Genomic DNA, 27,590 nt, shown 5'->3' with positions numbered 1-27,590 from the left:
GTGATACAGACCTTTGGAGTTTTATCTGAAAATAAGTAATAACTTAATTCAAAAATCATTTCTGACATTTCCTAGCAAATTATATATAACAATTTATGGATTACATTAAGACGTGAAAGCTATATTGCTGCTTTTGGATCTCTAAAATGTGATGAAGGTAGTCTCACCTATATTATGGGTTATTATGAAGTTCAAGTTAGGTAGTAAATGGGAAATTCTTTTGAAAGAGATGAAAGCAGTATAACTACAAGAAGATGTTGAATGCTGAATTAGTGCCTATTTTTCAAGGATTTGTGCATATTTTGTGAATGTCTGTATAATAAAATGTTATTTCTAGTAAGTTTATTAGAAAGAATAGGATTACAAAATCCTGTTCTAGAAAGGATTTTGTTTAGTATATATGAAGCCAATTTAAAAAGAAAACTGTTTCCCTTTTTTGTATGGCTTAATTTGAATACTGTAAAAGTTTAATTATTGAATTTAGTTTTTAGACAGTGTCTCAAACTGATTATTAGAATGCGGCATGAAAAAGTAGCCTTACTTTTTACTTCTACAGTTTTTACTTACTTCCAGTAAGAATAACATTTAAGCTCAGGTTAAGGGAAATGTCCCTATTTTACTTAATATTCTTATTTTTTCCTATCCTTTGTGAATAAATACTTAATCTCTAAAAAACGAAAGGGAACACAACAGAAATACACTGTATTCTTTCTGTTGAATGTGTTTTAATCATTTAAAAAGTCAACATTTTTATAGGCTGCATTAATACTGGGCCACAAACACTAATATGTTAGATATGCTGATAAATAGCTGACACTTGCTTTTTCCTTTTTTGCAAATGATGCCTTTTAGATGGACGTATTAATCTGAGGTTAAATGGTAATATCCTGATATAGTGATTGGGGAAGAGCGGAAGAGAGGAGTATCTCTTTTCTATGAGACTGCAGGTCAGTTGTGTGGGGAAACACCTGTGGTTAAGAAATTACAGCAGCTGTAAACTTGTATCATTCAGAATGTCACAGTGGACAACTTATCTGCAGAATTTTAGAGGAAATGATTTTAAATTTTCAGTTTAGTTTAAAGCATTTTTTGGTTTGCTGGTTCTATGCAGTTTCTAAGTGTCAGTTTAAACCTGATATAAATACAACAGGTAGGAATGCACCAGTGCATTGATTTTAATAGAGAAGTAATAGAATGCTATTTTATGTAAAACATTTTAAAATTGATATAACTTTCTTAAAATTTCATAAAGGATACAATACGTTTATCCTTTCCACTTTGATCATTTTCTGCAAAATGAGGCTCCTGTGTTCCCTTTCAGGATGAGGAGAAGGAAAACTAAGGGGTGGAGAGAATTCAGTGAATCCTTTTCAGGATTCTAAAATGAGCAAAATGCAGGCTGCAGATGTTTCCTTGATTTAAATTCTTCAGGTTGAATGTTACATTAGGTTACCTTTTTTATCTCAGAAATATTACAAAGTGTTTTGGTGATATATGCTTATAGCACCTGTAATGATTTAAATGTATAAAATGTGATCTTTAGAAAAGATAACTGTGAGCTTAAATTGCAAATAGAATTTAAAAAATTCTCAGTATTAATCCCTCAACACATAAATGGTGTGGTATATATAAAACATTTAAATTAGTCTTACAAAATTTGTGAAAATGAAGTATATTCAAAACAGAATTAGATGGGTATTAGAGTTGTCATTATTAGTAATTAGTGAAATAATGTAAAATGGTTACACAGGGTAATAGTTTGCTAATATCAGTATCTACCTAACTTAGCAAAAAATTTACACTCCTGTAGTTCTGAGAGATCACAAATTAGAATATCAACCATAGGCTTTCTCTGTTTAAGAAGTAAACAGCAAGCAAAATTTTACAATTTGTTGCTATTAAATGGAACAATAAAGACATAGCAGTAAGATGAAAAAAATGACAGTCTGTTTTCTTAAACAGAAAAAGGCTAGAATTCATTATTAGATATACAGTATCAACATAATCAATCTAGCAGCATTATATTTGAGCTGAAAATACACTTAAATTTGAGGTCATACACTACCCCATGTGAGTGAAACATCTTTCATATAGTTCTAAGATGAAATTACCCTTGAATGAATAGCATCTTCATTTATCTTCAAACCTCTTCTGTGCTTTTAGTGAATCTACTCTTTCAACATTCTACAACAAGAATTACATTATACCATTATACCAGAGTATTTCTGCAGTGTGAAATAGATTGGTTTGGAAAATGAACCTGGCTTTGCTATAAATTACATTCCCAGGTACAAAGGAATTTGTTATTTTGTTTAAAATAGTCACAAATATAATTAAGGTCTTAATTTATGTTAAACTACAAATGCGGCTATTGCTTTAACTGGATTAGGAACTTAATCTGTCACTTTAAGAATGATACCTAACACTTTTCATTTGTAACCTTTAGATACATTATTTCAATTATAGGGTCTACAGCTGTTTGATATAAAAAATGAATTATTTTAAAATTTGTTCTTGGTTTTTAATTTTAAAACATGTCTCTTAGTAAGGTGGAAAGTAATTCTTCAGTTGTTGTCACAGATTTTCCTTTGTGTCCTGGCGAAACAAGATATGAATTAAAATTTGGAATCATTTTTATTTTGTGCCCTGAAAATGGCATTGCATAATTTAGAAGAGTCCTTAGTGAGTTCTTACCTGAAATATTTCAAATTTAATTATGAAATGAATAGAAGAGGAAAACCTGAGGTCTGCTGTCTGTGGATAACTGGTAACAGCTAAACTGAAAATGGATTTTCTCTATTTAGAATTTGGATAGTTTTGTTAATTTTAAATTTATGTACATTTAGAAACTATGTTTATAATCCCTTAAATTCCACAGTGTTAATAAGTGTAAAGCACCCAGTGTTTTAAAAACTTAACTAAAGACAATCCTTCAAAATTTTGAGTTATTTTAATATTGGCAAGCAATGTTGATTTTTTTGCTTAAGTGCAATTAAAGAGTATTGTTTTGTATTTAATTTATAAGACAAATGTTTCTTCTGTTTTTGGGCTAAAGAAGAGGAAGGAAATTAATTGTGTTGTTCATTGGTAAATTACTTAGTATTGAGTTTATCATTAGGTTAAAAAATGAAATGAATACATTTTATATTGCTGCCATCTACCACTTAGTTTATCCTAAGAATTTTAAATTTAGTGGGTTTGTTGTTGTTGTTGTTATTGTTATTTTTCTCAGTTGGAATATTTATCTGTGAATCACGAAACTTCACAACATTCATAGGAGCTTAGAAAAAAGCAGTTTCTTGTCTTTAGACCCAGACTGTTCATTGAATGTCGGTTATGTGACTGGTATTGTATTAGGTTCTTGGGTTACAAGAGTTGCTTCTGGGTCTTTAACTACTTTTAACTCTTTTACTTAAATTTTGACTCTACAATTTACATTTATTTATATTTAATTCTAATGGGGAAAGTTTATACCTTTTCCTGTTATGGTCATCTTTTTTTGTTGCTTTCTTTCTGAACTTGATTTTTTTCTACAGCTATCAGATATTGATATGTCTAAACTTGAGTCATATATTCCAAGAGTGGTATTCAGGTGAGAGTTGTGTTAATTAGGAAGGTCCTCTTTTATGTGATCTGTTTCATATGTGCTCCTAGTAGCATTTCATGTTTTTGGTAACAAAGCTTCTCTATTTAGTATAAAACTTTTTGTGCTTATTGAATTGTAGTTTCTGATGATTTCTGCATAGCTAATTTTTTAAAAAGTTGAATTCCTGTTACTGTTTTTCTAAAACATTACTTGTTTAAATACCTCTGAATTTAATAGGAATCACATTGATCTTTTTAATGCAGTGAGCTTTGGTACCATAAAATCATGAAATGCTAATCTGTGTTGTAGCTTACTAGTTTTCTGTGAACTTGGGTATGTTTTTTACTTTTATGGATATCTGTGTCTTATTCATTAAGAAATGTTTATTGAGAATCTGTGGTGTGCCAAGGATAAAGTAGTGAACAGGATAGGCATGGTCATTCTGAACTAATGGAGCTAATGTTCTGGAGGGGGAGGTCTTTTATCAGTTTCATCAGCGTGTGTGACTTTGAAAAGTTATTTGTAAAGTAAAAGTTTATGTCAGTATTAAAATATCTTCATTCTTATTTTTGCTTTGTTGAATCGAGTGTGTATTATATAGGTTTTTGGTTATATTTTATTCTTTTAATATCTACTTGGAGGTTTTTATCTTGGTATACAGTTTTTCTATTTTGATTATAAATAGTTACAGTACATAATTATTATTTATTTACCCTTTTCTCTTAAGGAGATGTTAATAGGTAAAGTTTTCTTTTGAAATCACCAATGTTGAAAAGTCTTTTTTTTCCACAGATAGATCTATCAGTTCAGTTCAGTCGCTCACTCGTGTCTGACTCTTTGCGACCCCATGAACCGCAGCACGCCAGGCCTCCCTGTCCATCACCAACTCCTAGAGTTTACTCAAACTCATGTCCATCGAGTCAGTGATGCCATCCAACCATCTCATCCTCTGTTGTCCCCTTCTCCTCCTGCCCCCAGTCTGCCCCAGTTTCAGGGTCTTTTCCAGTGAGTCAACTCACCATGAAGTGGCCAAAGTATTGGAGTTTCAGCTTCAGCATCAGTCCTTCCAATGAACACCCAGGACTGATCTCCTTTAGGATGGACTGGTTGGATCTCCTTGCAGCCCAAGGGACTCTCAAGAGTCTTCTCCAACACCACAGTTCAAAAGCATCAATTCTTCAGTGCTCAGCTTTCTTCACCGTCCAACTCTCACATGCATACATGACCACTGGAAAAACCATAGATAGATCTATAAGTATTTATTATTACTAATATTATTACTACTAATTTTAATAGTAATATATTTATTAAAATATTGTGTGCCAGCTGGTGTGTAAAGTGTTTCACATACAACACCTCAGTTAATCTGCCTAATAAATTGTCTTCCTTTTAGAAATGGGGAAGCTTATGAGGTAAAGAAACTTTCTCAGACTAACACAGGCATCAAGATTCTACTCTTGAGATGGCTCACTGGGAGGCTTCTGCTCTGTTAAATCTTATTGTTCTGTGAGTGAAGTTGCTCAGTCGTGTCCGACTCTTTGCGACCCCATGGACTGTAGCCTACCAGGATCCTCAGTCCATGGGATTATCCAGGCAAGAATACTGGAGTGGGTTGCCATTTGTTCTGTATTGACTCTTAAAAGACTAATGCAGAGGTTTCCATTTTTTTAAGATACTCTAGTCTTCCACTTAAACAGCGTGCTTCCTAAATCTCTACTCTGTTAGGATCCACTAGGTTGTGCTGGGGCACTTAACCAGTGACAAAGGAGTGGGAGTGTGCTAATAGTAGCCCCATTATAAGAGTGGTAGGGCTTCCCTGGTGGCTCAGATGGTAAAGTGTCTGCCTGCAAAGTGGGAGACCTAGGTTCAGTCCCTGGGTCGGGAAAATCCCCTGGAGAAGGAAACGGCAACCCGCTCTAGTACTGTTGCCTGAAAAATTCTGTGGACAGAGGAGCCTTGTACGCTATAGTCCATGGGTTCTCAAAGAGTCAGACACGACTGAGCGACTTCACTTCACTTGTAAGAGTGGTGTGGCTTATGAGTCAGCAACAGCAAGTCATAGTACTTTAAATGATGATAAGGACAGCATCTCAATGAGGGAGCATCTTCCCTGTGCAGATGCAGCAACAAGGGTGGGCTTGTTGTTGGCTGGCTGTGTTTCCATTCAACCAGGATTGAGCCCTTTTCACCATTTCATAAACTGAGTATTTTTAATTATCTTACCAGAAGCCTTGCCACCATGTTACTGAAGAATTGCTGTTATAGAATCTGTCTATAATTCCTGATGCTCTTTTAAAAAAAATTTTATTTTATTGAAGTGTAGTTGATTTAGGGGCTTCTCCAATGGCTCAGTGGGTAAAGAATCTTCCTGCGGTACAGGAGACACAGGTTCGATCCCTGGGTCGGGAAGACCCCCTGGAGAAGGAATTGGCAACCTGTTCCAGTATTCTTGCCTGGAAAACCCTTCGGACAGAGGAGCCTGGCGGGCCACAGTCCGAAGGGTTGCAAAGAATCAGATGCAACTAAGCACGGAGGCATGGCATAGTTGATTTACAGTGTGTTCATTTCTGTTGTACAGCAGAGTGATTCGGTTATGTGTATATTATGTATTCTTTTCCTTTCTGGTTTATCACAGGATATTGAATATAGTTCCCTATGCTATATAGTAGGACCTTAGTGTTTATCCATTCTGTATATAATAGTTTACATCTGTTAATCCCAAACTCCTAATCAATACCCTCCTCCTTGCCCCCAGCCCGTTGTCAAATCTGCAAATCAAGCAAATCTGTCTCCTGCTGCTAAGTTGCTTCAGTCGTGTCCGACTCTGTGCAACCCCATAAATGGCAGCTTCTCCATCCCTGGGATTCTCCAGGCAAGAACACTGAAGTGGGTTGCCATTTCCTTCTCCAATGCATGAAAGTGCAATCGTTCAGTGGTGTCCGACTCTTAGCAACCCCATGGACTGCAGCCTATCAGGCTCCTCCGTCCATGGGATTTTCCAGGCAAAAGAGTGGGGTGCCATTGCCTTCTCCAATCTGTCCTCAATTGCCATTCTTTTATCTTCAGCTTGTGTTAGGTTTTTCCACAACATTTAAGCTGTTAGTTTTATAATCTAATCAAAGCAGTTGCATTGTTATCTACAATAGCAACTTTTGAATATAGGATTTAGGATATTTGTAAGGGTTAAATTGATTGGTAACAGGTTGTTCTTAGTTCTTTAGACTCTTGGCCTTAACTTTAATTGTATGCAAATGAAATATATTTTACTCCTCAGAGTTATTTTTTTTATAAAATATTTTTATTATAAAATATCTTAGCTGTAGTTCCCAGAAGGTATGATTCAGAAGTAATTACTGAAGAAATAGACTTTAAAATCTTCATTGAATATCATAGGTGTCATCTTCTGGAATTGTTTCTAGAATTTCTCTTATTTAAGTTCCAAATGAATGCTATTTCTAAAAAATTTAGAGTTAAGAAAAATGTATAACCTTTTTATCTTTACTTTTCCCTTTAATGTAATAGCAGTTGGTAACATATATCCTTTTTAGCTTGGAATTAGAAATTTTGGAGTTGCTTCTCATGTTAGTGAGCTTTTGAGTTCCTGTTATTTGATTACATGGATGAAATTGCTAGGGGCATTCTTATATGTTAGTGGCTCTGTGCCTCCTTTCTTGTTGATATATTTCTGGGAAGGGGGATTGTTGGCTGATAGAGTAGGCATCTGCTTAGTAGTCAATTTTACTAAACAGATCAGAGTGACTCATTTATACTCCCACCAGCAATGTATGGGAGGCCTATCACACAAAAAATGTATACTGTCCCACCCTACCCCAAATCCTGATACTCAGAGACAACCTCTTTCAGTTCTTTTAGCTGTATTTTTTCCCTTGGGTATTCATTGCTATAATTTCAAAGTAAGATGTTTGTGTTTCTATTTCATTTTTTAATTTAAATTTCTCTATTGAATCTCACTGTGAAATTTAATTTTCCTTTTACAACTCTCTCCCATCTTTCCATTAGTTCTCTAACTGTTGGGGTTAAGTTAATATTCAGTGTTTATATTATAATTAGAATGTAAATATTGATACTAGCTGAGTGGCTTGGTGTACAACGGACATATTCTTTCTATATGATTTTTTTTCCCTTGAGTAAATAATTGCTTTATCTAATTCATTTGGGTAATTTTCTCTTCTATACTCTTTGAACTTTCCCTCACAGTAGTCAAACACATCAGGTCTTTTATTTATTTATTTCTTGGAAATACTACCTTTCTACTTTAAAGGGAATGGTTCCTTGATTGGCTTCAGAAATGTTTTCTTATGACTGCTATTCATTATCATTCAGGAAATTCTTTTTTCCTTTTTTAAATGTTGGATCCTGTAATTTTCTGCGTTCTGTGCTCTTTTTTTCTTGGTTTATTATTTTTATTTTGGCTTTTTAAAGACCTTGCTTGTATTGTGTTTTTTTTATTCTATCCACACTTGATTGATACCTTAGTCACATGGAGAATTTTAGGTTGGCAAGATTTTCCCTTAGAATTTGGAAGGCCTTTTGTCATCTTCTAGCATTTGGAATTGCTGTTGAGATATTCAGTGTCATCTCAGTCCCTTGTATGCTTTGCTTTTTTTTCCTTTTTTCCCCTTTTCTTTGTTTCCTTTTTTCATTTCTTTCCTTTTTTTTCTTCTTTCTTCCCTCCCTCCCTCCTTTTCTTTCTACCTATATGCCTTAAGTAGATTCCTTAATCTCTCTGTACTTCTGTTTTCTTATCTTAAAATAGGGGTTGTTTTGTTTTTTTTTGTATCTACCCCATAAAGTTTTTATGTAAGTACCTGGGACATAGTAAGCGCTCAATAAATATTAGCCATTATAAATTTTCTTTGAAGTTGCTCTCTGCCTTTTCTGTTTTCTCTCGCCTCCGTTTTTTGTGGTTTGTTTTGGCTCTGTATGTTTGAGGCTATCCTCAAATATCTCTTGATCTCTGCTAACAATTTATATTTAAGAGTGAGGCACTAAAAAGCTGATGGGGACTTTTTGACATCTGGGCTTCACTATAGACTGATTGCACAGCTAGCTACTGTTTTTTTGGCAATTACCTAAATGGCCACCTACCCCTCACTAAAACCATCAGTATTTGCAGGTGTTTTCTTTGGAGAGAGAGTCTGTAAGGACTAAATTTGGCTGCCAGTGTTTGGGAGCTTAGAGAGAGAGGGACGCTGTGGGTCTCTACCATCAGTGTACATACTTTCCCTTCACTTTCTTTTCATTGTTACTCTCTACTCCGGGCCGTCTGCTTTGCTTGGATCCTGAGTCAAGAGTCTCTCCGGTTTAGTTCTTCCAGAGGATGAACCTGTGAATTTTGCCAGATTGGGGATGGGTTGGTTGTCTGATGACTTTCATCCAGTTCTCCTATTTTGACTCCTTTATCTCATCTCTGCCTTCTGTGGTACTTGACCTCCAGTTTTGGACTCTTCCTAGTTTCTGTGATGTAAATGTATTGATTTTCTCCTCTTTATGCTCTTAGGTTTCAGCTTCCTCTGCTCTGCTAAGTCTGCTTTTCGTCTTACAAAAACGGGTTGACATCTCTGGTCTGCTTTGGTCTCCCCTTCCATTCTGTGTGTTTTTCTGAGTTTATACGTTTTCTGTTTCTTCACTGTTATTTCATTGGATTTTTTTGAAGGGTTGCAGAGATAAATATAGAAGTTCAATCCTTCATATTTAACTGGTTATCAATGATCTAGTGTTACTTTTTCCTTTGAATTTTTTTCAGAAATAAAAAAATGTACCAACACTACCCCTTCAATGAATTTTTTTGTGTGCTACGAATTTAATTAATTCATTCAATATGTTGAAACTACATCAAGCTTATTAAATTTCAGGGTCTCAGCCGTTAGGTGCTGGGTATTATGTTCTGTGTGTGTGTTTAAAAAATTCCTACCATGTTATGTGTTTAGACACTTGGTAAATTTATATTCATAGAATTAATACATTTAATAGCTGTGGTTTTATTTAATTTATTCATTCTAAAGTCTTAGTTTTCACTTTTTAATAAACTTACCTGACCATTTTGTCAATTGGGGTTGCTCAGCAAATGAGTAAACCCTATACTAGGTATTTCTGAAATTGAAAATATTATGGTATTTAATGTGTCACTGTCATCAAAAGGTGATTGATCACTTGCAGGATTTGTGGACACTGTAATACTATGCAGGCTGTTTTTATAATATTTAGCCTAATCTCTTTCAGATGATGTCAGCCTCTTTTGCTTAGATGTCTTTTATGCACTGATTGCCATTGCAATGGACCCATGCTGTCCAATAGGACTTTCTGTGATGATAGAAATGTTCTGTTATTTATACTGTTCAATAAATGTGGTAGCCACTAGCCACATGTGGCTGTTGAGCACATGAAATGACTAGTGCAGTTGGGGAGCTGAAATGAACTTTTCAACTGTAGTCAATTTAAATTTATGTTAAATAGCCACAGGTGACTAGTGGCTTCCATATTAGACAGCACAGTTACAAGTCATTGTTCTTATAGGATGTGCTAACTTTTTGATTTAAGTTATTTTATGTTGTCAGTCACTTGAATTAGTTTGGAATAATGTATCCAACAGAGGAATAGGAGTTGACTGAGTTATCCTGACTTTCCTTATTATTATTGGAACTACATTTTTCTTTGGATTTACATAAGAATAAAAATACGCAGATTGCTATTTCAGAATTGAGAATAAAATGTGTTTTAGGTTGGTGTATCATGCTTGTTTTATTTGGAGTATTTGAGGTGCAGATAAGAGATTGAAAATGCAAGTGAAAGGTGAAAGTACTGTTTTGAAACTTCAGAGATTTTTCTCCTAGCCTATAAGAGAAAGGAGAAATACTGCTGAATCAAAGTCTGGTTTGGATTTAGAGTTTTTATATTCTTGAAGACAGTCATGGTAATGTTTTGTTTTGCATTTTTAATGTTTGGATGAAAATACTGTGTTTGTGACCTCAAATGTCTTTGTGATTAATTCAGATTAATTCAGAAAATTTCTTTTGAACCAGGGATGAAGAATAATTGCAGTGAATGCTATAGCATTAATCTTTGGCTAAGTAGAATTGTGGCATCAGTTGAGGTCTGTGGTAAGTTGAATATTGTTAAATTGGTCAAAATTAAGTCAGTTATTTTTTAGTAAAGAAGTAAAAATTTCATAAGACTGAAAACATGGCTTTGATTGTAGAACATTACAATTTTGCTTAACCTTTTTTAGTGAGACAGCTTTTTGCAATAATGTTTAGTATAGTTACCAATATAATACATGTAGGTTAGCAAAATATACTGTATTTGCTATTTTATATAGTATTATGACTGTGGCTTCCCTTGTGGCTCAGCTGGTAAAGAATCCGCCTGCAATGCGGGAGACCTAAGTTCGATACCTGGGTTGGGGAGATCCCTTGGAGAAGGGAAAGGCTATCCACTCCAGTATTCTGGCCTGGAGAACTCCATGGGCTGTATAGTCCATGGGGTCGCAAAGAATCAGACAAAACTAAGCAGACTATCGCTTTCATGACTTAACAACTGAATGTTATTATGACCTTCAAGAAGATACTTCAAGCAGTTCTTTCCAATTCTTTTTGTTCTTCTGAAGCCTAATACCCCCCCAGGCCCTTCATTCTCAGACAGTGTCTCCTCCCATTTCACAGAATGTGGCACTCCCTCATTTTCCCATCCTCACTTATCAGCTTATAGTCATCATCGCTGATTCTGACCACCCCTTGCAAGTACAGTGAAAAAGTGTCCTGTTTTCACTGCAGAGGCGGGGGGAATGCTTCTACCTATGCTCTTATTTCATTACTTTTTATCTTCTGTTACTTGTATATCAGTTATTACCTGGTTCTTGTCACTTCAGCCTATTTCCACTGTTTTTTCCTGCTATATATGGTTTAATGAGCTCAACATTTTTTTTATCATTGGGTACAGATACATATGTAATGAAGAGAGTTGATTCTTCTTAATTCCTTTCTCCCTTTTCTTCTGTCTTCTTGAAAGATCTCTTTATACTTATTTTAATTCTTTCCTTATCAGTCTGTGTTTTAACAAGCGTTCCGCATGATCCTGATGCACACTGACGCTTGAGAACCGCTGCCTGCAGTCCACACTTGTGGATTAACCAAGAAACTCACTATTATTGTTACAAATTGGGAGTGTAGGTTATAGTTTTTAGAGGACTGTTAGTGTATACTTACATAGACAGAGTCTATGGTTGGATGAGTTGTTCTTTAAACCTGGAAACAGTTAATTGTTGGTCAATTAGGTAGGATGAGGTTTGGCTGTTGGGTTTGGAAAACCCGAAATAGCAGTGGCTTTTAAGAGGATTCTTTCTTTCTTTCTCACTCTCTCTCTTTCTCTTTCTTTTTTAATACAAGTAATCCAGGTTTGATGACTGCATGATTATCAGAGACTTAAGCTTCTTTACTCTATTGTTGCTCTACCACCTTCAACACTCAGCTTCTACTGTGATTCAGTTTGGCTACTGTGGCTATATGATCAGCCTTTTCACATTCTATTCAGCATGAAGGAAAAAGAGGAGAGGTCATATCGCTTCTTTTTAAAGACACTTCACAAGCAGTTGCCCAAACTTTTAAGTCCCATAGGCCAGAGTTTAGACACTGGTCACACCCAGTTGTAAGGAAGCTTTGGAAATAAAGTTATTTCAGATAGCCTTGTGTGAAAATATAATTAATGATTTAAAAAGTTGTATAGCATTATGTGGTTTGCATTTACCATAAATGATTTTCCAGTTCCCTATTGTTAGACAGTTAAGTTGTTTATAAAATTTTTGTTGCTATTTTTGTTGTTCAGTTGCTCCTACTCCTTGCGACCCCATGTACTGCAGCATGCCAGGCTTCCCTGTCCTTCACTATCCCCTGGAGTCTGCTCAGACTCATGTCCATTGAATCGATGATGCCATCCAACCATCTCATCCTCTGCCACTCCCTTTTCCTCCTGCCCTCAATCCTTCCCAACAGCAGGATCTTTTCCAGTGAGTTGGCTCTTCACATTAGGTGACCAAAGTATTGGAGCTTCAGTTTCAGCATCAGTCCTTCCAATGAGTATTCAGGGTTGATTGCCTTTAAGATCGACTGGTTTGATCTCCTTGCAGTCTAAGGGACTCTCAAGAGTCTTCTCCAGAACCACATTCAAAGGCATCAATTCTTTGGTGCTTAGCCTTCTTTATGATCCAGCTCTCATATCCGTATGTGACTACTGGAAAAACCATAGCTTTGACTTTATGGACCTTTGTCTGCAAAGTGATGTCTCTGCTTTTTAATACACTGTCTAGGTTTGTCATAACTTTTCTTCCAAGGAGCAAGCATCTTTAATTCATGGCTGCAGTCACTATCCACAGTGATTTTGGAGCCCAAGAAAATAAAATCCCTTATAAAATTTTTGTTGCTATAAACAAAGTAAAAATAAACAATTCTCTGTCTTTAAAAAGTGAATTAGTGAGCATAAAAGCTGCATGTTAGGATATTGAGTATTGTTGGAGAGAACTTTGAAGTAGTAAAAAAACCAGTTTGAGAGTTTCCGCCTAAGACAAAGATAAGAATCTTGAGAGTAGTGGAATTAAGTAATAACTTATAAAGTTTGGACTTTTTAGTCATCTGTTATAGAAAATTAAAGAAATACACAGTATTGCTGACTTACCTAAACTAATGCAGTAAAATAGTGTGGATAACTTACATTTGAGCATATAAATGCTTTAAGCTTCATACATTTACTTGAGTCTGAGTCATATGTATTGATCTTTTAGTATTGAAATGACATTTTATTTTTGTTTTAGAGTACAAATCTTTCACGTTAAATTGATTTATTCTTTTCCTTTTCCTGAGCTTCACTTAAGAAATAAAACATTGTGTTCTAATATGCATATACCTTCATTAGACTTACTGTAGATTTCTTTTGATTGACAGGCCTTTTTGCAAATGTGTAATCTGCCTATCAAAGTGGTCTGTAGGGCAAATGCTGAATATATGTCTCCATCTGGTAAGTGTCCGTCCTGTCCCGTCCCGTCCTGTCCCGTGTCCCCCCCCCCCCCGTTAATACTCTGCATTGATAGAATTGCAGTGATAGTCCAGTTTGTACCTAGATTTTTTTAGAATGCCTACACTATACTGTAGTCTGTTAAGTGTGTAATAGCATTGTGGCTAAGAAAAACAATATACATATTTCAATTAGAAATACTTTATTGCTAAAAAAAATTGCTAACCATTGTCTGAACCTTCCGTGAATCAAACCCTTTTTGCTTGTGGAGGATCTTTCCTCCATGCTGATGGCTGCTAACTGATCAGGGTGGTGGTTGCTAAAGCTTGGGGTGGCTGTGTCTGTTTCTTAAAGTAAGACAACACTGAAGTTTGCCTCATTGATTGACTCTTCCTTTCACAAATGGTTTCTCTGTAGCATGCAGTGCTGTTTGCTAGCATTTTACCCCGCAGTAGAGCTTCTTTCAGAACTGGAGTCAGTCTTCTCAAATACTGTGCTCTTTTATAAACTAAGTTTATGTAATATTCTCATTCCTTTCTTGTCATTTCAACAGTCTTCACAGCATCTTCAGTAAGAGTATATTCCAAGAAACCACTTTCTTTGCTCATATATAAGCAGCAACTCTTCATCCTTTAAAGTTTTATAACAGAATAATAATGAAAATGTTTGAATTATTGTGAAAATTACCAAAATGTGATACAGAGACATAAAGTAAGCAAATGCTGTTGGAAAAATGGCACCAATATACTTAGTCAATGCAGGGTTGCCACAAACCTTCAGTTTATAAAAATGCTCAATATTTGCAAAGCACAATAAAGCAAAATGCAGTAAGATGATGTATATATAAACTCTTTGTTCCAAGAACTCCAAACTGGATATTGGAAATGAGAAATACACCTTGCTCTCAAAATGTACCACCCCAAAATACTCTTCAGTCTGGATATTCATTCACCAACAGTTTTCATTCTGTAATCATATCATCTCAGAGGACCTGCACTATTTCTAGCAGTATAGTAGTTGTAAAGATTTTATCCCAAGTTAAAAAAACAAGTGTGATTGAATGCTTACACAGATAAGATTTTTTTTCTCTTTTGTAAGATTTATAAAGCTGTAGAAAAAAAGAATGCAGAATTCAGTGTTTTTATATTGGTAAGTGGAAATGTCTTCTAAATTCATTTGCTGAGTTGTATTCCAAAAGGCCTGTGTTTCCTTTGTAATGTTATCCTATGGATGCAGATGAAGCTTTTGTTGGTGCAGTGCACCTCATCCATTACCCTCAGGCTGTCTGAGCCAGAAGGAAGTGAATCTATTGAAAAGGACCAAGAAGAAGCCCGCTGTTAGTGTGAACTCTATTTGAACTAGGTCTGACAGAGTTTCATCCTATAGCATTTGAGGTAGACTTTATTACTATTTGGAGATTGTCATCTCTGATAATTTCACCAATTATTAGTATTTATAAAATTAAAATATTACTTTTTAATGTGATATTTACTTAGAGAAGCCAGTTTTTCTTTAAATTAAACTGATTTATTTTAATTGGAGGCTAATTACTTTACAATATTATAGTGGTTTTTGCCGAACATTGACATGAATCAGCCATGGGTGTACATGTGTTCCCCATCCTGAACCCCCCTCCTACCTCCCTCCCCATCCCATCCCTCAGGGTCATCCCAGTGCTCCAGCCCTGAGCACCCTGTCTCAAGCATTGAATCTGGACTGGCGATCTGTTTCACATATACATATACTTGTTTCAATGCTATTCTCTCAAATCATTTCACCCTCGCCTTCTCCTACAGAGTCCAAAAGACTGTTCTTTACATCTGTGTCTCTTTTGCTGTCTTGTATACAGGGTCATCAGTACCATCTTTCTAAATTCCGTATATATGCGTTAATATACTGTATTGGTGTTTTTCTTTCTGACTTACTTCACTCTGTATAATAGGCTCCAGTTTCATCCCCCTCATTAGAACTGATTCAATGTATTCTTTTTAATAGCTGAGTAATATTCCATTGTGTGTATGTACCACAGCTTTCTTATCCATTCGTCTGCTAATGGACATCTAGGTTGCTTCCATGTCTTGGCTATTGTAAACAGTGGAGAAGCCAGTTTTTATAAGCATGCTATTTATTCTTTTTTTCCCACATGTGTTGGGAGCAAACTTTGTATTATAATTCATAAGCTAGCATACCTTCAAAGATTGTTATTCACTTAATTCCTGATATTTTTGAATCAGATACATTTATTAATGCACCATTATGTGCTTAAACAATTGAACTCAATGGTTGTCTGAGATATGAAAGTAGTAGATGTAAAAAAAAAAGTTTATAAATATTGTTTAAATATAGGTTGATTTATTGTAGTCTGAAGGGAAGACCTAGTTAAAGTTTTAAAAATCTATCAGTCATGAAACAATGTCCAAGCTTAGCTCATATAATTTAGATAATTAGTATTTACTGCTGCATAGTGATTTGTTAGTGTTAGCTCTGAAAAGGGAGTATTATGTTATTATATGCAAGTGAGAGCTCTAGAAATGAATCTTGTTTCTTTTATTTTAAAGTTAATGTTAGAAAATTTTTACAATTTAATATACATGCTAAACTATAATTTTAAAAAGTCATAATGTTACAAAACTCTGTATTAATAAGACATAACCAAGTTTTGTGTTGATTTCCTTTTTAGCACAAACTTTAATTTACTGGTCATGTTCTCACATTGTTTTTCCCCCTCCACAGGTAAAGTACCTTTTATTCATGTAGGAAATCAAGTAGTATCAGAACTTGGTCCAATAGTCCAATTCGTTAAAGCCAAGGTAATAAAAAAGATATTAAATGCATTTGATCACAGTTACTCTTAAATAGGTCATTCATCATCTTTAGTGTGTTGTAGCATTTACATTGATTTTAACCTAGTTTTATAAAATGCTGATATAAACTCCTGGAGAAAGATTTCTGAAGAGTAAGTTTTTTTTTTACTTTCATAATGTAAATCAATGGTAAAAGAGGCCATTTGATCTTTACAAAATGAGAGATAATTTTCTCACTCATGTTTATGAGAATTTTGGTCACAAATGAAAATGTTGTAAAATATCAGGTTAACTTTTGAGAAGGGAGTTATAGAATGTTTACAAGTTCAATGTACTCCTTTACCCATTATTCAGTTTAGATTTTAACAGTTATCAAAGAACAACCTCCGTTAACATTTTGGGGGACATCCATCCAGAATTTTTTTTGCATATGTAGAAAAGTATAGGTAATAATAGTATTATTTTGAAACCTGCCTTTTAAAATCATCAATATGTTTAGAAATTCTTCCATGTTAATGACTATAAATGTGTATTATCCTTTTAAATTGTTGTATAGTATTCTTTTGTATTCAGTTCAGTTCAGTCCCTCAGTTGTGTCTGACTCTTTGCGACCCCATGGACTGTAGCACACCAGGCCTCCGTGTCCATCACCAGCTTCCGGAGTCTACTCAAACCCATGTCCATTGAGTTGGTGATGCCATCCAACCATATTACCGTCTGTTATCCCCTTTTTCTCCCACCTTCAATCTTTCCCAGCATCAGGGTCTTTTCCAATGAGTTAGTTCATTGCATCAGGTGGCCAAAGTATTGGAGTTTCAGCTTCAGCATCAGTCCTCCCAATGAACACCCAGGACTGATCTACTTTAGGATGGACTGGTTGGATCTCCTTCCAGTCCAAGGAACTCTCAAGAGTCTTCTCTAGCACCACAGTTCCAAAGCATCTTTTGTATTAGAATTTTTTTTACTTAATTCTTTATTGATGGACACTTAAGTTGTTGGCAACTTTTTGCTGTTATTGAGTGCTAAGATAAATATTCTTTTATATACACCTTTGTACACTTGTTAAATTATCTCCTTAGCATAAATTCCTAAGAGTGATATTGCAGTGTTAGAGGGTATACATTTTAAAAATTTTACAACAGATCATCAGATTGAACTAAAGTTTATACTATTTTATATGTCTCGTCATTACTGTAGTGTATTAGAATTTAAAAATTAGTGTCTATTTCCCTATCCTTTACTAATAACACTTTAAAAAATCTTTGACCACTTTATAAGTAACACATGTCAATCTTTGGAATTTATTTTATCACTAAGATTTAGTGTCTTAAAAAAACATAGTTTACTGACCATCCTTGTTTTCTTATTTGGTGAAATAATAAATTTTATCTCTTGAATGATACAGTTTTATAATGACAAGTAAATATTTCTTATTATTTTGTAGTCATAACAGAGTATTATTTTTTCACATAAAATAATTATGTTTTGGGGACATTTTGGAAACTAATCCTTTGGACATTTGCAGTAAAACATTGATGTTGTATTACTTGGTAGTAAGATAACTGAAAGTTTTTGTGTTTAATATGATACTGTTTAAAATTTTTTTAAATTCCCTCTAGGGCCATTCTCTTAGTGATGGGCTGGATGAAGTCCAAAAAGCAGAAATGAAAGCCTACATGGAATTAGTCAACAATATGCTGTTGACTGCAGAGGTATAATAGAAGATAATAGGCCTTGAAAATAAGCTTTTTCTCTTATAAAAGATTATCTTTCTTATGGGTTATTTTTAAGTTACTGAAATAAAGGAAAATAGTCAAGTAAACTCTAGAGCTAGTATAGTTACCCAGATTATTTGATCATTATGTTTGAATAAGTTGCCTGTTTTTTCATTTCTAGTTTTTTCTTTTTGTAAACAGGAGTGATCATTTTATTTTAGTCTTATGAAGTTTTCTTAAGTAATATCCGTAAAATACTCTAATAGCATTTAGAGATATATTTTATGAATAAAAAATATTTTTTAGGTGCCATAATTAAGCTTAATAATTCTGTGTAGAACATTAGCCAAGGGAAGAAAAAAACCCTCACATATGTGACTGCTATGATACTGGTTTATAAAAAATTACTCTGGCAAGAAATAACTTACTTTATCCATTTTCTCTTTGATATTCTAAAGTTTTGGTGACTGGTTTTTTTTTCTTTTCCTAGCTGTATCTTCAGTGGTGTGATGATGCTACTGTAGGAGAGGTGAGTGGTTCTGCAGCATTTATCTTAATTAAAATTTAATGAAAAAACACTTTTGCTCAGAATTGTAAGTCCCTGCTCATAAATGAAACATTGTGGTTTGTACCATTAGTGATATAGTTTTTCACTTAACTTTAATTTTGCTTACACATACATTTTGGGGAAGCTATGTGTTTGATATAGCTGGTTTCAACAAAGTACATAAAAGTTTATATATTTTTAAAGGGAATGGTTTAAAATTTTAATTTTAAGATTGCAAGCTATGTTTTTGTTTCTCTGCAAGTATATTTCCTTTAGAAATCTATTTGTGAAAGCACTTTATTTTTAGGATTGCAATTTTAACATAATCTTTTTGCTTTAGATCACTCTTGCTAGGTATGGATCTCCCTACCCTTGGCCTCTGAATCATATTTTGGCCTATCAGAAACAGTGGGAAGTCAAACGTAAGATGAAAGCTATTGGATGGGGTAACAAGACTCTGGACCAGGTCAGTTCAGGTTGAAGTTGATAAAACCCTCAACTTTAATGCATAAAGAAAAAGAATTTTTAAAATTCATAGTCTTTTAAAAAAAAAATCCCAACATAATAAAAAAAATTTAACAAAACATTTGTTCTTATTTTTTCTGACATGAGGTAGTTTATTGTTTTGTGAAAATCACACATGCTTATCATAAGACATTATGTAATACAGAAAACTTCAGAAAGGGAATAGAAATTGCTTTGGATCCTACCACCTAGAAATTGCCATTGTAACTATGTGAAAAACATTCTTCTAGATGTCTCTTAATAACATTTTTAAAAAGTGGGATCATATTATACTCGCCACTTTCTAACCTAATTTTTTTTTCCATTCAACAATACATTGTGGGCATTTTTTATGCTAGTATATATAGATCTGCAGCATCAGGGCTTAAAAAAAAAAAAAACTCTGTTAAATGCAGTGCTTAATATTCCCACTTTTCTTTGGTCTTAAATTTACTGAAGTAGCAAAATTATAAAAATATGAGTTTGAGTATCATTAAGCTTATTAATATCTCTCTTTCAAGGATATCCCTAGTCCTAGCAAGCCAACCATTGATTTGTGCCACTGGCCATGAGGAGGATTGGGTAATTGAAAGGAACAGAGTAAATAATATCTGTTTTCCACTAGTGGAAAACAATTCAAATGCTTTCTATTCATGGTAGATCAGTAGAGTCATCTTTATGAAGCAAATACTTTGATACATGTGAAATCATTTGATTATATGGATTCAGGAAAACTTTTATAGGGAGTAGAATTTTTTTTTTTTGGGGAGTAGAGTTTTGAGATAAAAACCTTCTTGATCATAATCCTTATGAGTAACTTAAATGTACTTGCATTTAAAGGAAATTTGTTCTCAAATTTTCCTATTTCTTATATAGAAAGTATTACTTATGCTCTCTATGTGGTCTCTTGTCTGACTTAAATATACTATAAAAGGTTACCTAAATTTATTATAAACTATGTTACAAATGAAGTTTTAGACACATTTTTTTGTTTGCTAATTTAAATATTTTTCTTTGGGGTCTGTTGTTTGTGTTAGGTCTTAGAAGATGTAGACCAGTGCTGTCAAGCTCTTTCTCAAAGACTGGGAACACAACCATATTTCTTCAATAAGCAGTAAGGATTTTATTCTTTTTAGTTAGTTTCTTTTCTATATTGTTATTTTGTCATATATATAATATCATTTTGTCATAGAGGAATTGTTTTATCAAGAAATATTTATGAAAACAGTTACATTAAAATTTATTTTTGCATTCATTAAACATTTAACTTCTTGAGTATCAGGCACAGCACTAGCTTCTGGGAGACTAAGATTTTTAAACTGTGGTGCTAGCCATTAAGAATTTTCTTCTTCATGTAAATCCATGGCTAATTCATTTCAATGTATGACAAAAACCACTGCAATGTTGTAAAGTAATTAGCCTCCAACTAATAAAAATAAATGGAAAAAAAAAAAAAAGAATTTTCTTCTGAAGGCAGATGTGTAAACCCGTCATTATAGTATGATATAGAGGTTCTACTAGAAATATGTCAAGGTGCTTTGTATGGAACTATGACATCTTAAAATTCTGAGCTTGCAAAGTACTATTAAAACATGAAGTGTAGCCATTGTATGTATAGGATAATTCCCTGAGGACTAGAAAAGTGAATAAAACTAAACAGTAAAAAATACTGTTGGATAGACAAGCACTATTAGAAATTTTTTCTTTTATAAATTTAATGAAAATATTGTAAAGCATAGAAATGATTGTGAAGGATATAGATTCAAAATATGTATGTATATATGTGAATTGAGTATTTCATGTTTCATTAAGATAGAATTTTTTGTAATTTGGAAAATAATATCTAATGTAGGCAAAGAATGATTTTTTCCTTTTTTTTTTTAAGTTACTATTTTACTATATCAGAATCAATTATCCTGTGATCTAGTTTAAGATTGGTTTAAATAAACATTTTAACCTCAGTGGTTTGCTTAGAATCAAATCTTTTTTTAGCTTTAATAAAAATCCCTTGACTTTTAGATTGATAATTTTTAAAAAGATTTATTTGCTATTATTTATTATATCTTCATAGGCATTCATCTGTAGCTATATCAAACATCTTTTGGTAGAGATATTAATATTTGTAGCAAAAATGACAATGATGATAGCCAGGAAATATTTAAGTTATATTAATGTATATGCTATACAATTGATATTCAAATAAAACTGGAGTCTGTTGATCTTTGAAGCAGAAAATGTCATAGAGTTCAAACCATGAAATCCTGGTAGGTGAAGCTTCTATAGCTATATGTTCTTATTTCTAGTGATGTTTGCTAGACTGATTCTAGTTGTTTAGTCTCTAATACAAAAGAAATGTATCAAAATGTTACTATTATGTAGTTCCTTTTCTTTCTGATACAGGAATTCATAGGAGCTGAAAAGCTTAAAAAAGGTATATTTTATTAATCCAGCTTGAACATCTGGAAGTTCACGGTTCATGTACTGTCGAAGTCTGGCTTGGAGAATTTTGAGCATTACTTTACTATCATGTAATTATTTTTAAACTTGTAATTAAAAATTCAAAGTTTAGAATAGGTGCAAAAATAAGGTTTATAACTGAGAAACTGCTTAACTGGTATTAAGATGTAGGTTTTTGAAATAATTTTACCTTATATGAGAATTAAACATTTTTATTTTTGAAGTATAGAATACATTTAATTTTACTCAGTTGTTTAATACTACTAAAATTTATTTCCCTGTGAATCTTCTGCTTACCCTCTAAAATTAGAATCAGCTTTTCTTCTAGCTTACTTACTGGACATGTTGAGAGGCCTCATGAAAGAAACTCAGTCACTCTTGAGAAGAAAGGGAAAGAGAGTTGAGGGAGGTCTTGCGAGAATTTGTTGTTGCCGTTTAGTGCTAAGTCGTATCTGACTCATTGCGACCCCATGGACTGTAGCCCATCAGGCTCCTCTGGTTCATGGGATTCTCCAGGCAACAATACTGGAGCGGGTTGCCATTTCCTTCTCCAGGGGATCTTCCTGACCCAGGGATTGAACCTGCGTCTCATGCATTGCAGGCAGATTCTTTATCAAGGAGCAACCAGGGAAGCTCTGTCGCAAGAATAGTAATTGGGAAAAGGAGACAAAGAAGCTCAGTGGTGGAAAGGAAAAAGGAAGGTGAATTTGAAAACAAATTAGAAATAATACAAAGTGGATACTAATGATTGTTGGCCTTTTTATCCTTCATGATACACAATGTTGGTGTGTGCTTAGTCTCTCAGTCGTGTCTGACTCTGCTCCTTTGTCCATGGCTAGTCTCCAGGCAAGAAAACTGGAATGAGTTGCCATGCTCTCCTCCAGGGGATCTTCCCAACCCAGAGATTGAACCCAGGTCTCCTGCATTGCAGGCAGATTCTTTACCATCTGAGCCACCAGGGAAACTCATATTTCTAAAATGAAAGTCAAATAAAATCTGTGCTATCTGTTGTATACACGTGACCTTGCTGATGTGATGCCTGTTAAGACACCTATACGAAAACTGGATCATTTGTTCCCTTTGACCTGGTGGGTGGATTTGAAATAAAAACCTGAAAGTTTTCTTAAAGTGATATTTTCCTGTTACTTTTTAATAAAGAGGAAGAAGTAGAAAAAAATATATTTTTTATAAATGTAATCAGGATAGTAAGAGTTATACTACTCTAAAGCATTTATGAGCTCCTTGCAGGTCTAAGTGTTTTCCAAACAAAATCTGTTAGAGGAAACTCAATAGATGTTGGTTAAAACTAGATTAAATTGAATGAGAAATTGAAAAAGAGTTAGATTTGAAAAAGAAAAAAATACTGCTGTTAACCATTAAGTAAGTAGTAAAAATTGAAAATTATACCTTCATAAACAGATTGGAAATGCAAAAATTATACTTGTGAACCTTAAGAAAAATTTCAGGGGGGAGTAGGATTTCATTGAGGTTTTTTAAATTAAGAAATCACCAGTTAAGAAAATTAAAGAGAAATTGCTCAAAAATACCCACAGGCAAAATACCCAAAGCAAAATATAGCAAAGTTAATGGCAAGAAGCTTGATTTACAAATTTGAGTGATAGTCCTAAAGATCAGTGATCGATATAAAGAAAGGATATGTAAATTATTTCTGTTAGTATGAAGAAATGACAAGTTAATAGTATAACAGGAAAGAAAAATAAGGGAACACTCAGACAAAATTAATGTTTTTGGAAAGAAAAATTAGAGAACACTCAAGACAAAATTAATGTTTTGGAAACTAGACTATGAAAGGTATCAAAAAGAAAGAAATATGGAACCATAACAATTGAAGAAAATGAAAAGGATGAGTGCAAGAATTTTTAATGGAAAGGTTAGGAAAACATTCATATTTTATGGTATTGTTTTTATTTTGATATGCAAATGAAAGACTAGTAGGTGACTGATGGATGTTAACTGAACCTATTGATAGCAATTTTATAATATATGTAAATCATGCTATCATGCTGAACTTATACAGTGATGTATGTTAATTATTTTTCAATAAAACTGGGAAAAAAAAGAATAGTGGATAACCAACAGAGAAGTAGAAAGAATGATAATGCAAGATGAGAAGGCAACATTATGAAAGATGTTAAATGTCTTAGGAGGGGAGTTGCTGTTTATATCCAAATTACAATCCACAAACTACTTAGTGGGCAGAAGGGTAGAAATGTTATGTTTTCTCTCTATATTGTATAGAAAGGATAATTAAAGCTGGAGGTACATGAAATCTTGGCTTGATTACATGATTCAATAGAAATACTGAATGTCTCATAGGAGTTGCAAACATTTTTCTGAGTTTATTGTTTTTTTTAAAAAAGTCAAGTTTGTGGTATAATTTACAAAAAGTAAAATCGGCACTTTTATGTGTGTATAGTTTTGTGAGTTATAGCAGTGGTATATAGTTGTGTCCCACTACCACAGTGTACTCTTTATTTATTTTTAACAATATCAATATTTCAGTATACAGTCATTAAAAGGAAAGAGAAAAAGAAACAATAGAGAAGAGTAACAGCACATACACAGTGTACTTTTTGAAAAGAGAGTTGTGGGAATTGATGACTTATATGCCAGAGTCAGCTCATGTAAGTAGTTGCTGAAGGATTGCAAAAAACACGCATTAGAAGTTACGCGTGTGTTTTGATTTAGTGTAGTTTATCCTGCTTCCTGTTAGGTGTTCTAAAAGTAGTTGGTCATGAAGTTGCGGTCTTTAGGTAACATCAGATCAATTTTTATATGCTTGTTACCTGTATATAATTCAGCACCTTTTGAGTTATATAGATTACATTTGCAGCAGATAACATTTTAACCACTTCAGGGGTACTACTAGACCACTCTGGTTTAAACATACCTTCATACTCAAGCTCATTCAGAGCCTTCATTTATTGAGAAAAGATGCCCTACTACTAGAAGTTGCATTGCAGAATATATTCACCTCCTTTAGGCTCTAGTACAAGAAACAGAGGGTAGTTAATCCTAAGTAAAGATTAGAAAAATAAATCCTAAATTGATAAGATACACATTTTAAGAAATATGCTTAGGGATTTGGAAGGATTGGTGTTCGTATTACTTCTCATAGAGTGCCTCAGCTCTACATTATCTACCTTCTGCATCTTTGGTTTTTTTCAGGTGTTCATTTGTTATTAATTCTTAATCTGTGATGCTAGGATCATAGTGCTATTAAGTCCCAGGACACTTGTGATTTTTTTTTTAAACTATCCTGTTGACTACCTTCTTAAACATGGCCATAAATTGCACATTTGACTTTGATTAATAGTTCATGAATGTGTCAAAAGAGGGAAGGCTTTGGAAGACTGTGAATAACTACTATTGGAAAATTAAATATTCTATACAGCTTAGGATGCTTTCTTTTTTGTTTCATTATTCATTTAGCATATAACCATTCAGTTCCTTAGATTCCTTGCTAAGAACTGGGATTATAAAGATATATGCTTTGTTACCTTTAGAGAACTTAGGGAATAAGAGAGAAACATTAAGTAAGTAGTTATAATATGGTATGAAAAGTACTTCACCTTTTTATTGGTTCATTTAAACACATACTTATTGAGAACTTACTTTGGGCCAGGCGTTGTTCTAGGTAATGGGGACATAATAGGAAACAAGTAGACAATGTCCTGGTGGAAGGAGACAGACAATTAAAAACAAATATGAGAAAGTTTTAAGTGCCATATGGAGAATTAAAATAGGATCACATCACAGTAAGTGACTATATGCCCAATTTAGTTTGCATGGTCAGGGGAGACTTTCAGATGTGACATTTAAGCTGTATTCTGAAAAACAAGGAGGAACCAGCAATGTGAAGTCAAGGGAAGGGTGTTCCAGCAGCAGGAATAGTTGGGTCAAGTCCCTAAGATTGGCTAGTTTATGTTCAGATGAAAGAAGCAAAGCCATTTATGGTTGTGTGTTGAAAATGGTGTGGCTCAGACGGTAAAGAGTCTGCCTGCAGTACAGGAGACCTGGGTTTGATCCCCGGGTTTGGAAGATCCACTGGAGAAGGAAATGGCAACCCACTACAGTACTCTTGCCTGGAAAATCCCAAGGACGGAGGAGCCTGGCCGGACAGAGGAGCCTGGCAGGAACAGTCCATGGGTTCACAGAGTCAGACACGACTGAGAGACTTCACTTTCACTTTCACGGCTGCAGAGGTGATCCAGAGCCAGATCATCTGAGACTTGTATGCTTTGGGTAAGGAGTTTGGCATGATAGTGTGAGTAGAGTGGAAATTCTCTGGAATGTTTTATGCTTGGCGTGGTGTGAGCTGGTGATGTTTTTTGAAAAGTAGCAGAGCAGCTAAGTAGAAGCAAGGAGATAGGGTAGGAGGGTAGTATGGTTGTCTTGGTGAGATGATGGTGGCTCAGATGAGGGGATGATAATAGAAAAGTGGTGGTCTTCAGGACGTGTTTTGGTGGTTATGTCTCACCTGGCTTGCTAATAGATGTGAGAGGATAAGAGCAGACTCAGGGGAACTCAGATTTTTGGCTTGAACAGGTGGTGCATATAGGGGCATATAGACTTTAATTTTAAGAAGATGAGGAGATAAGCTGATTTGAGATCATTATTGAACATTCATGTGGAGATGTTTGAATGTATTATTCTGGACTTCAGGGGAGAGACTCAGACTGGAGATAAATATTTAGGAATTAGTGACATGAAGACATATAAAGCCATGCAGCTACAAGAGGTCATTCATGAGTGGCGATCAAGGTTACATAGCTAGTAAGTTAGTGGCAGAATTAGGATTTGACAAAACCCCATTGCAGGGGAAATATCAATAACCTCAAACATGCAGATGACATAACCCTTATGGCAGAAAGCAAAGAAGAACTAAAGAGCCTCTTGAAAGTGAAAGAGGAGAGTGAAGAAGTTGGCTTAAAACTCAGCATTCAGAAAACTAAGATCATGGCATCTGGTCCCATCACTTCATGGTCAATAGATGGGAAGACAGTGGAAACAGTGACAGACTTTATTTTTTTGGGCCCCCAAATCACTGCAGATGGTGACTGCAACCGTGAAATTAAAAGATGCTTGCTCCTTGGAAGAAAAGTCATGACCAACCTGGACAGCATATTAAAAAGCAGAGATGTTACTTTGCCAACAAAGGTCCGTCAAAACAAAGCTACGGTTTTTCCAGTAGTCATGTATGGATGTGAGAGTTGGTCTATAAAGAAAGCTGAGCACCAAAGAATTGATGCTTTCAAACTGTGGTGTTGGAGAAGACTCTTGAGAGTCCCTTGGACAGCAAGGAGATCCAACCAATCCATCCTAAAGGAGATCAGTTCTGAATATTCACTGGGAAGACATGCTGAAGTTGAAACTCCAATACTTTGGCCACCTGATGAGAAGAACTGACTCATTTGAAAAGACCCTGATGCTGGGAAAGATCGAAAAGATCAAAGGCAGGGAGGAGAAGGGGACGACAGAGGATGAGATGGTTGGTTGGGATCACCGACTCAATGGACATGAGTTTGAGTAAACTCTTGGAGATGGTGATGGACAGGGAGGCCTGGCGTGCTGCAGTCCATGGGGTCGCAAAGAGTTGGACATGACTGAGTGACTGAACTGAACTGAAAAGGTCTATTTTGCCAGACCAGGTTACTGCAACATATTTTTACATTTCAGGTGGATTAACATATTTTCTCTATAACTTAGGACTACCACTGTAGGATTGACAGCAATAATTACTGATGGCATATAATGATGTGTTTTCTCCTTTTAGAAATACTGTGCTGTGCTTAGTCACTCACTTGTGTTCAACTCTCTGCAACCCCATGGACTGTAGCCCTCCAGGCTCCTCTGTTCATGGGGATTCTCCAGGCAAGAATACTGGAGTGGGTTGACATGCCCTCCTTCAGGGGATCTTCGTGACCCAGGGA

The 27,590-nt window shown here is 34.6% G+C and overlaps 1 protein-coding gene across 5 annotated transcripts in view; it reads left to right on the top strand.

Moving 5' to 3' along the window:
• MTX2 (metaxin 2) overlaps nucleotides 1-27,590 on the top strand; it is a 68,827-nt gene that overhangs the window by 38,482 nt on the left and 2,755 nt on the right. For 2 of the 5 annotated variants that reach the window (XM_070475987.1, XM_070475988.1), the window contains 7 exons: nucleotides 13,540-13,612; nucleotides 16,343-16,419; nucleotides 18,033-18,125; nucleotides 18,619-18,657; nucleotides 19,016-19,141; nucleotides 20,217-20,293; nucleotides 21,630-21,707. In XM_070475987.1, the coding sequence (XP_070332088.1) occupies nucleotides 13,540-13,612; nucleotides 16,343-16,419; nucleotides 18,033-18,125; nucleotides 18,619-18,657; nucleotides 19,016-19,141; nucleotides 20,217-20,293; nucleotides 21,630-21,707 (563 nt within the window). Of the gene's footprint in view, nucleotides 1-10,629; nucleotides 10,708-13,539; nucleotides 13,613-16,342; nucleotides 16,420-18,032; nucleotides 18,126-18,618; nucleotides 18,658-19,015; nucleotides 19,142-20,216; nucleotides 20,294-21,579; nucleotides 21,708-27,590 lie in introns of those variants that run through there. The other 3 variants (XM_070475989.1, XM_070475990.1, XM_020886137.2) reach the window with 3 other exon arrangements.

Source organism: Odocoileus virginianus, chromosome 13 (genome assembly GCF_023699985.2).
Source record: "Odocoileus virginianus isolate 20LAN1187 ecotype Illinois chromosome 13, Ovbor_1.2, whole genome shotgun sequence".
In the NCBI taxonomy this organism is placed as follows: domain Eukaryota; kingdom Metazoa; phylum Chordata; class Mammalia; order Artiodactyla; family Cervidae; genus Odocoileus; species Odocoileus virginianus.
This window is presented reverse-complemented; position numbering and strand designations above follow the sequence as displayed.